Source organism: Corvus brachyrhynchos, unplaced genomic scaffold (genome assembly GCF_000691975.1).
Source record: "Corvus brachyrhynchos isolate BGI_N302 unplaced genomic scaffold, ASM69197v1 scaffold5, whole genome shotgun sequence".
Taxonomy (NCBI): Eukaryota; Metazoa; Chordata; class Aves; order Passeriformes; family Corvidae; genus Corvus; species Corvus brachyrhynchos.
The window spans coordinates 11,455,974-11,467,322 of record NW_008238321.1 but is presented as its reverse complement, the minus strand read 5'-3'; the positions used below and the strand labels follow the sequence as shown (position 1 = coordinate 11,467,322).

The window sequence follows — 11,349 nt, the reverse complement described above, 5'->3', positions numbered from 1 at the left end:
CTGTGAGCAGCCCCTGAGCATTTCCCCTCAGTGCTACCCTCGGGACTAGCAGCGCGTTTATTCTGACTTCACTCTTAATGTGGTGCAAGTCACGTCAGAAGGATGAGGAAGATACGTGTGTCCAACCAGTCTGTCAGGGCTGTGGCCATGGCACAGCGGTTTGGGACCCAGAACGGCAGGGCAGGATGTCAGCTAGTGTGCCTCAGGCAACATTTGCTATTATCTCTTGGAATCCACTTTTCTTCTTTAGACTCGTGTTCTAGTTTCCTTTAGCAATTGTCATCCCGCTCTGGGAGAAACGCAGGTAATGTCACACTGCATCTCAGTGGCCCGAACAGCCTGTTCTTTTGGCCTCTGTGTATTAACACAGTTGTAACACTAGACATTGCTGAAACCGATTTGCCTTCTGTGAGTCACAAAATGTGCACCCGTGCTTTTACGTACTCAATATAAAGGCTGACTATTAAGAGGGAGGGGATGCTCATGCATGATTTCATTGTAGTGCTATTAAAGGGAACATCTGGGGAAGGAAGTGTGGTACCTCAACTTCTAATTGAACCTATTCCATAAACAAGGTGCAGAACCAGATGTACCAATTAGGGTAGAGTTGTGTCAGGCCCTGCACAATTACAATTAGTCACGGTACCAGAGGCCAGTTTGTGCATTGTTAGAAGATTTTTGTTGATGAAATTTCAAATACCTTCTTTCAGATTTTCTGAACTGAGAGGGCCATTTTTATTTGTGTCAGAAGGAATCGAGTCAAACATGATTTGAGAAGTGACTGTTTGCTGGTAATGTTAGTGTGAAGCACTTTTATTCTTGGTGCTTATGGAATTTGAAGGAAATTAACGTCTCCCAATTCTCCATTTTGAAGACCTGTGCAGGGTGCTCCAGGTAGAAATAGAGGTGAAATATCTACCTTTCCAAAACCCTAATATCCACTATATAAATAATTTCATTAAGTATATTTGTGAAGGTTTGAAAAAGCAAATGTGACACTTGCTAATAATATACTGTCATGACTTTTACATTAATATCAAACTTATTTTTAAAAATAAATACTTCAATTGGACATCTTTTCAATAACCTTTTTATTCATTGTAGGTTTCTCAGTAAAAGATTGTGAAACCAAACTTGCTGCAAAAATGCAAAATTTTGTCCCCTGAAAATGGAATTGTCTCTATGGCTGTAGAAAAACAAGTTTGAAGGTATATATCATGGTAATTCTCAAGTATTTAAAAAATCAGTCCTATTCTTAGAAATAAATTGGCTTTAATAAAAACAAATCCTAGGGTTCCAGTTGTTTGTCAGCTGGTTCTTTTTCTTAGCTATAGAATGAGGTTACCTACTCTTTGCATCTCGTTTCATATCACAGCACCTTACATATATGTGCAGAAGTGCATCCACACTTATTATTCTTCAAGATTCCATTTACCGTGTTGGGGGGTGGAAAAGCTGCCTGTTCCATCTTCCCCAGTCCCTACCTGATTTGTGGCTTTTGCGTGGTCCTCGCCTGGTGATTCGGAAGTTCCTCCCTTCCTGCACAGCAGCGTCTCTTCAGCCGCCTTGTAAACCACAGGAAGGCTGGAAACAGCCTTGGCTTTCATTTCCTGTTTCTTCCATGGTTATTTTTATGAGGAGTTCAGGGAACTGCTTATAGAGCTGCTGATCAAGCAGATATTCAGGCGCAGTATTTTGATGGATATATGAAAATTGCATTTAGGGTAAAACTGTTAATATGCAGAGGAGCAAAGTGTGAACTATTGACATAAAGCAGGTTGTAAAGCTCTGCATAGTAAGGCTAAAATTTGAACTTGAAGTATCCAAATTAATGGGAGACAGCTTCCTTCAACAGATGTAAAAATGAATAAAGTCTCAGTTAAAAACAGATACCTGGCAGTATTTTTGTATTGGGATTATAGAATCAAGTATGGTCAAGGACTACTGTTAGGTAGCTATTAAACAGCTTTAAAAAGTAGAGGTTTACTGGAGCTGGCTCTTTTCTTGACATAGTTTACACCAAACATGCTAAGGTAATTGATGGAAAAGATCAGCATCTTAAAAATTCATTGTCTGAATTCATTGATAGATTAAAGAAATCTTTATTCTTGGGCTGAATCTCTGTTATTTGGGCATATGTAAAATGCTGTGTGTTACTTGCTGTGTTTTATTTACATGCAGTCTTCCATACCATGAAAATGTTAATTAAAAGATGTTTTGTTTTGATTGTTTCATGGTTTATTAGGTGAAAATACTGCTTCCGTGACCTCTTAGCAATTAATATTTTAAAACAGAAGGGCAAAACTTGGTATTTGTTTTGAAATAAATACTCCCCTACCTGCACGCTGCATTTGACATTCATTGCAATGGAATACGTAAGGATATGAGTTGAGTCGCTTTATTCCAACACAGTCCATAATTTTAAGAATATATAGCTAGCAAGAAAGATCTAAAATGTGTACAATTACTTCGAACTCTACACCAAGATGAGTGTTAGCAGTAGTAGGTTTTTAAGTGGAATCTATGCATCAGTTAGGAAGGGTTTCTTTTAAATTTTTGTCTACTTGTTCCATTGACTTTTAAGCACTGATTATACTTAGAAATGTCACCTAATAACTTCTTATTATTTTGGGCTCAGTGTCTAACAACTCAGTAAAATGTGTTTCTGATTTTAAAAAAAAAGGAAGAATGGGAAAATTTTCCTGTAAGAATCCATTTCTGCACCTCTGAAACAAGCAAATCCCCCATATTATTTTAATTTGGAAAATTATTCTACTGATTGTTGTAATTCTCTTTTGTAACTTGAGGAAGAAGAGGGCTGTACTCTTGGAAGATGAAGATCCTTTGGGGAATTCATGCTAATGCGCTGGCATATTCCATGACAACCTTAGGTGCTGGAATGATGAACAGTATTTTTAATTTCTACTACGTTAAGCTTTTCCTAAACCGATACAAAATTTCAGAAGCAGCATTTCATGAAGCACAGGTACTGAACAATGGAATAGTTTGATTACCATGTTGTGCTACGCAGCAGTGTTATTACAACAAAGTGATTCTTTTAATGACAGATTAATTTTGGAATCATTGCAGTTAATTAACAGTAAATTATCTTTGAATTTAGGTAATCCATAAGCAATGGAACGTACACATAAACCACATTATTTACAGTCTATAGAGTAAAAATCTCCAGACTTAATTGCTGAAAAGATTTTTACCTTTGATAGCTTGAAGTAATTTTCTAAACTGATCTTGCACCTCAGCTCCATAGATAAGTTTGACATTAGTGCTTTCCTATGGACTGTTTAAGTACTTAAATACTGCATTTATCCTGCGAGTCATTATCCACATGAGTAACTCTTGTTGTAAATGGTCTCCTGAAAGTAATGGGCCAGCTCATGTTTTGAATTAACTTGCTGTGAGAATAATATCTGAGCTTTGCAGGATGAAAGCCCAGATATATAAGGTTTTGCAAGAGTGAAGTCTTAGAGACAGTTCATTTCAGATGTAGTTGGTCACCTACCTACTTATTCATCTTATTTTTTCAAGATTTCTATAAGCCTATGAATACCAATAAGACATTGTTTTAGAGTCTGTTTTGACCTGAGTAGCTTTTCTATGTATTTATTTATTGTCTGAATAGAGATTTATTTTAAATAAATCTGTTGTGTTTGTGTAAACCTCTGTAGAAGAGTGACAGTAGTGACACATTCCCTTGCTCGTGGCAGGTTGTGTTTATGGTCTGGAATGCCATCAATGACCCCCTGTTTGGGTACATACAGGACAACTCCAAGCTGAGGTGCTGCGCAAGGCGCCAGTTCTCCATTCTGTACGGAGCCCCTTTGTATGGGCTGGCCTTCCTGCTGCCCTGGTTCCCCTGGGGGCACTACGAGGAGGGGGACTGGCTCAGTGGCCTGCACCTCGTCGTCTCGCTGTGCGCCTTCGACGCCTTGCTGACCTTCGTGCTCCTGGCGCAGTGCGCGCTCTTCGCCGAGAGCTCCACCCGGCACGAGAGCAGGCTCCAGCTCATCAAGTACAACCAAGTGGCAACGTTAATTGGGTCCACAAGTGTTCTCTTTTGTGGTCTCATCTCAGATAATATGGAAAACTTTGCCTATTTTCAGGCATTCACTGTTTTGATTGCAGCGTTAGCAACAGCTTGTATGTGTTGCACAGGTAAATACAGCACAAGTCAATATGAGCAGAGAGAAATCCATACAGAGAATGCTAATCTGGAAAACAGTGATGGAGCTTTCTCCTTGGCCTCGGTAGTTTCATTGACCAAACAGATCATGACAGAGAAGAACTTTTTGTGTTTTGTAACAATGAACTTCTTCCAAGTCTTCCACCTAGCCTTCTACAACAATTTTATGATGATCTTTGCAGATAATCTTATTCCTAAGGATGTCCTTTCTTCCTCAGTAAGAAGTATCATGTATGGAGCAGGTTTTATTTGTCCTCAGGTAGGCAGTCATACTTTTTTATTTCTAAGTATGAAAACCTGGTGTTTTAATAGTTCACAGAATCCATTTAACGCTTGAAAAAATGGTGTATTTGGCATAAGGCATTGGCCAAAATGAGTAATAAATCTCACTCCCCAATGCTCTAGAAAAAGAAAGTACGTCTGTGCAGGCTGATCAAATGTAAGAGGTAGAGAGAGCAGACAGGCAGGCTGGTAGAGTATCTGTTTAAAACAATGTGAGACATGAGTAGGCAAGGAATAAATGTTTCATATCCTACAGTGCTTATAATACCTAAGCGTAAAGGAATGAAAAACATGGCCAAGATAAAACATTTCTAAAAGCAACATCTACAGAATTCTGAATTCTTTTTTTCTTTGTTTTGTTTTGTAATATTGTATATTACTAATGAAAGGCTGAGCTCTTCTTCAGGAAGTTTCTGAAATAAGCTGCACAAAATACCAGAAAAAATTATAAGGTATTAAAAGCATTGTTGAAATATGTGGTATCTCAGCCATGGAAACCAAACAAAACTCTAAACAGCTGCTTTTGGAGAATAATACATTTATTTTGTTGTTTGATCTCTTGCTCAGAAATATTCATGGGGGAGAGAGACATACCTTTAAGAGCCCAGTCAGGGATGGGGGGAGGAGTGATGAACTGAAAAGAGAAAGAGAACCCTAAAGAGTAATATGTGACAACAAGAAAAGCAGCAAAAATATACTCCACAGAATGTGAACATATGTGTCTGCAGTAAACAAAATATTCCTCTGTTCATTGCCTTCTAGCTTCTTTCTCTAGATCTTTTAGAACTTTGTCTGTGTTTACTTGTTAAATGTTGAAAGTCAGGATACTCAAAATCTGACTATCCTGACATTCATCATAGGTGCTGATGGTGTTCAGAATTTCTCAGAATCAGGCTGCTACATTCATTAAATTGTAATGGGTTTTGATAAGTAGTATCTATAAGAAGATAAATGCAATTGCAACTGGAATTCACGGCTCAATTTCAGTTCCCATTTTGGCTTTTGCATGTAAAACATACAGATCCTGAATGTACCTTCTGTTCCATAACTCCTAGCTATCTTTAATTCCATAACTCCTAACTGTCTTTAATTTCAGCTTTTGTTCTTACCACAGGTTTAATGGTTTTGGGTTTTTTTCCCCTGTAGCTCAGACTATGATAATGAACTTAGAAAGAAAATGAACTTTGATTAAATTAGATAATGAACTCTGGAAATAAATGAGAAGCTACAGAAGTTAGGAAAGCTTAAATAATTTTACATTTAATATGTAGCAATCACTTTTATTGATAAAATCAGTGTGACAGTGTGAAAAGAACAATCTTTCAGAAAATGAGTCTCTCTCTGCTCCCCAGAGACTCTTTGTCTACAAGGTCACTGAACCGTTGAGGGTTTGCCGTGACCTTATTTTTCTCAGGTTTTGTCCCTTTGAGCTCAAGATATAATAAGAGAATTCTCTGATGGCAGTGTCCTGAACTTCACTTACTGGAAAAACACCCGACCCTTGTAAAATAAAGCTCCTTTTTATGAACTCTACTTCAGTGGCCTCTGCTAAACTAGAATTCAGCTTCTGATTTAGGTTCCTTTTAGTAGTGGATGTGAGGAATACAACTTGCCCACAAGGAAAATGTTGCTGTTACACAGGCAAACAACTTTTAATTTGCATCATTGTTAGTATTTTCCTTACAAAGTCTTAGAGATGTGCAAGTAGTGAGGAATTTTCTAAGTCATAAGTACTTCCTGAGACAGGGTTATTTTGCAATTACAGGGAGACAGGAACATGATGTTTACAATAGCAGGCATTAATGATCCCTTAGTATTTCTAGTGGGGGCACTTTCAGCAAAATCCCTGAAAACAGCCAGGAGCAAAGAGTATGCTTTAATCTTATAACAAGATGTTTTTCTTATACCAACTTTCCAGATTTGTTTTACCTCCCTGATCAAGTAGAAATCTTGAGCTTTTTTACAATAGCATTTGCCATGGTAATCTTTGTCTGACTGTAGCATCCTGGTTTTATTTGTTATGTTGAAAAAGCACTTCAATGTGGCAACAATTGTACAAGGAAAATTCTTTCCTGTTCTTCATCTGAATATTACACAGTTCATCTCTGTAACACAGAAGAGAGGAGAAAACCTGTATCTTTATACAGTTTGTGTATTTGTGACAGAGATGAGGACCGTGTAGATGGTGACAAAGGCCCATATAATAAAAAGATACAATTCATTACAGAATGTCCTATTGGAAGTGGAAAGTGAGGAACAATGTAGAAGAACTTAGTTTGTTAATACTATAGTGAGCACATAATATCATTTTCATGAGTTTGCCAGTCACTCGATTCTCAGAATCTACTTTTTGCCAAGATTGGCAAAATTAAAACCCAGCCATGCACAAGCACTGGCTTCTGCCTTCCTCTGCTTGCTAGTAAAGCCTCTCACTTGCTTAGTTAAAGCTGTCTTGGTGAGCTTGCTTTGCCAACTTAAAAATCGTGCTTGATTTCTAGAAATGTCAATGAAAATAGTAATATTAATGAAAAAGCAATTACTGAAAATATTTCTTGTCAGCAGTTGAATGGCAAGATGCTTGATTTACAGTTATCATACTGCAAAGCTAATACTTTCAGGGATATCAAAAGTAAAGATCATGAGCATTAAATATTAGTTAGGCACTGTGGGAAACAGTATTTCCCTCAGGATATGGCAGTTCTCAGCTGGCTAGTTTTTGAGTGAAAGGAGACTACCTGGTAGAGGTAGCATAGAAGGAGCCAGTAGACAGTTTCTTTGTTCAATTTCTATTTTTTTATTTTGTTGAACTTCTTAGAAAGGGTTGTTGGTCAGGTTTTTTTCTTTAAAGGCTATTAATAATTTATGTCTGGCCCGTGTTTTATAGCTCTCCTAATGCTGAGACACTGTATCTTTTCATCCTGTATGTGTATATATTGTCTTTTCAGTGCCTTGTTCTTCTCAGTCATGCTTCGTTGAAGAAGTTTGGTTATTACAGAATCATCTTGTTTTCCTTTTACTATGAAGGAGTAGCTGCTGCTGTCATGTGTCTTCTAGGGCAAGAACACTATTACCTGTTGGCATTTTATGTCACAACAAACATGTAAGTAAATACACTCCCCTGTTCATAGACACAGCTGAAATATTTCTAACAGACCAGACACTTGATTTCATTACCATGAAGATTCTGCCTCTGCTTTCATGGTTTTCATTCTGTTTCACTTGTCAGAAAAGTTGAAACTCCAGATAACAGCTTTTTTCCCCCAGCTTTTATTTTATTTTGTTTCAGCTTTTAATTTATGCTTAGAAAAGAAAAGCTTTAAAATACAGAGGAATTACGTTTTGCAGCCACATGCCTTCAGTCACTTTAACCTGAGATTCAAGGGAAGGAGAATCTCATATTTTCCACTAGACATGGAAGAGCTCAGCAGAGGAACTCCCCAGAGTCAGTTTGCTCGAAAGCTCAGACCTCACCCTGTATTGCAGGACCACTTGTGTGCTGCACTGCAGACAAATCTGGGTAACTCAGGTGTCTCTTGGGTAACCAGCACTGAGTCACATTTCCACTGGTGCTCAGTAGTAAGATGCCAAGAAGTAGTATTTTCACATAAGCATATAATGATACATGGGAATCTTATTTAAAGAACTGTTTGTATCAGAATAGTGTTACAGCAGTTTGTTTTTATTTCCTCATGTTCTTTTTCATTGCTGTCTTTCTACATGTTCTTTCCTGCCCTCCTTTTCTTTCTCTTTCTCTCCCCACCCTGTTTTCATTTTTATTTTCAGTATTGCAGTCATGGGCTACTCTAACGCTGAATTGTGTGAACAATAAATTGAATTTCATTATCTGCATGTTTTAAATGATGAAGATGTATTTTGATTTCTCCAAGAAAAAAAATCTAAGGTACCTAAAGACTGTATGTTTAAAGTGCTAGTTGTTCAAAGTATCTTGTTAGTAAAAGCTCATCACACCCAAAATTTAATAAGACACAGAAATTGTAATACTTGAGTTTGTTTCATTTAGCTATTTGTTAAGAATCAGCTTTTTTATGTGTGTGTTTAAATGCATATCTATATACAGCTATATACACTGTAAATACATATATAGGAATGCATGTAAGCTATTCTTTCTAATTCTTCCATCTTGAAGTTTATCTTCCATGTGATCATGTCTTTTCCAGATTCAAGAGCAAATCTTCAGTTTCTCCTTTTTCTGAGGTGTTTCTTTTCTCCTGATCATTTTAAATGACATTTACTGATAATGTAAATTTATTGTGAAAGTGTTCATGACCTTATACACCAATGTCCAGGAAAAAAAAGCAGGAAACCCCCCACTTTTAGGTTTGCATCTTGATCTCTACTTCTCAACTAAGAACAGATCTAGCAATGCTTTCAGATAGATCACCAAGTTTTAAAGAACATCTCAGCTTTGTGTGTTTGCAGAATATCAATGTTGATGTGTTTGTGTTAGAATGTCAGTTACAATTTCATTATGAAAGTGAATATAAGAACTATGAACATCTTCAATATTTTGTTTTTCTTCAGGGTAATTGTGCAAGCTTCATTTAGCTTGTTCAATTTGCCTTTGGCAGATATTGTCGATGCAGATTTAATAAAGCACAAGAGGAGGTATGTCAGTCTGGTTTTTTTTACACATGCTGTTTGCCTTGTTCCCCTTTGGTAATAAATTATGTCAAAGTAAAGACAGTAAATGATCTGGGGTCCTTGATACAGAAGCACTTTTTGGGAGAGCAACTTAGCATAAGTAAAGATCAGAACTTTACTCAAGTTTCCTGCAGTTACTTCAGTAGAGTCACTTAGATTATTAGGTCATCTCTAGTTTTTATCATTCTATAATATAAGCCAAGTCCTTCCAATTTTTGTGGCTTTATTTTTGTTAGCTTCAATTGAATTATTTTGTAACTCGATGCATCTATAATCATGTATGAATTTTCTGAATAAGGCCTTTTTAAGATGGAAAAGGTGTTAAGAAAGCTTTGCCTATGCTAGCTAAAGTGCAAAGTTCAAAGTGTAACTGGTTCCATTATCTCCCTGAAATAAAAGTGATAAAACCTGCTGCAGAATAGCATATTGCAACTCACTGATCTTTTGGATTTTTATCAAAGTGCACATAACTTCCTGTTGGTTCCATCAGTGGTTATGTAAGTGCAGGTTCAGCCCTGTTAAAGAACTTGCCCCTCAAAGGGGAGATCTGTTGCTTTCATGAGGAAAAATTTGCCTCGTTTTCTGGCCTATGCATGCAAAATCTTAAGTTGTAATTAATTCTCCATGCACTGTTCAGTCTAATTTAACTTCAGTAATTACTCAAAGTGCACAAAGCTGAATTTGAGTACTAGTCACTTCAGAACTGGGGCCAAGCTCTGTGTGTGTATATATATGTGTGCATATATATATATATTTTTTTTTTTAATATATATATATATATATGCACCCCTCAGAGGTTTGTAACCTTTAATTTCCAAATGAATTCAAATTTCATTGTGCTAATAGATCTGTTTGCTATAATGTGTGAACTAGATAAAGCTAAGGGTCATGATTTTTAGCATTTGCATATTAACAGGATTTCAAGCTTTTTAAAATCACGATTGTAATTAATACACTAATAAGTTTGTGTTGTGCATTAATTTGGTTTTTCCCCAAATATTTTAGATTACCACTTTCCTCTATGGTTTTTGGTACCAATGCTTTATTTACCAAGCCTGCCCAATCTTTGGCTCCAATGGTTGTGGTTACAATACTAAATCATTATGGATATTACAACTTGAATAATGTACCTGGTCATCCTGATATAAGGTGAGTTCAAAAGAGATGCTTTAAATCTTAGAAAATAATGTGAAATGCTCTGTAATCTAAAAGGCAAATTGATCAGCAATTAGTTTGCATCAACTGAACTTCAAAAACATACACACTTTAAAAATACTTATCAGTTGTTTTTGTCTGTGTAGAAGTACAAATGTTTTTTAAAGAGTAAATCATTTATTAAACAATATACATGAGGGTATCTGCCTAATTTTGGAAAGCAAAGTAGATGACCAGCTCCTGGTTTTTTGCAAAAAATTTAAAAAAAAAGTTTGAGATCACCTAGTAGCTCTTATTAAGATCCATGTTGTCCTGGCTTCTGCATTTTGTTTACCTCATAAACCTACTTCCTTAAATATATAATATACAATGTTAATAAGATCCATTTTTTGATTGAGAGAAAGCAGTATGGTCACTGGAGGGAGGGAATTTGCCTCGAGTAGGAGTGTATAATCTTGGCTCCAATACTACTTACCATTCTAATGCTAATGATTTCATTGCAGTCCCTGGAGACCTTAATACAGCATAAAGCTGTGGTTGCTGGTTAGTTGGACATGTGTGGGCTTTTATAAAAACAAATTAATGGGGAATAACCACACTGAAAGGGTCACAGGCTGTATTTATGACCCATCAGGAGGAAGTGGCAACGTAAGGAACAACTGAAGTCAGGGCTAAACGGAAAAATCCTGATTAGGATTTACTTGAGGGAACAACATGAATATCCTGAGAACTACATAGCTCTCCTAAATTTTTAGTAAAAACCTCAAGAAATAGGGAAACACAATTGTATATGAACTTTTGTGGAGATAGCTCCTGAGGGAGAAAGCTCTGCTTATGTGTCACCTAAGGTTAGGAGAACATTTTGTATTTGAGGAATTTTCTAAAAAAATATGTGAGGACAAGCATGACATAAAAGAACAACAGGTGGTCTTCAGAAATGCATCCAGACAGAAGCAAAGGCAGCTTAAGTTTGAGGCTGTGTGTGAGAACAGCTTGTTTTAATGCATTCTGTAGATAGCCAGTGAGATGATGTGAAGAGGACATGAACC

General features: G+C 36.7%; 1 protein-coding gene across 3 annotated transcripts in view; it reads left to right on the top strand.

Moving 5' to 3' along the window:
- Positions 1-6: 6 nt before the first annotated feature.
- LOC103615615 (transmembrane protein 180) overlaps positions 7-11,349 on the top strand; it is a 16,380-nt gene continuing 5,037 nt past the window's right edge. For 2 of the 3 annotated variants that reach the window (XM_017734164.1, XM_008633676.2), the window contains exons 1-5: positions 7-2,986; positions 3,726-4,460; positions 7,429-7,583; positions 9,026-9,109; positions 10,151-10,294. In XM_017734164.1, the coding sequence (XP_017589653.1) occupies positions 2,834-2,986; positions 3,726-4,460; positions 7,429-7,583; positions 9,026-9,109; positions 10,151-10,294 (1,271 nt within the window). In that variant the 5' untranslated portion in view covers positions 7-2,833. The remainder of the gene's footprint in view (positions 2,987-3,725; positions 4,461-7,428; positions 7,584-9,025; positions 9,110-10,150; positions 10,295-11,349) is intronic. The other variant, XM_017734163.1, reaches the window with a different exon arrangement.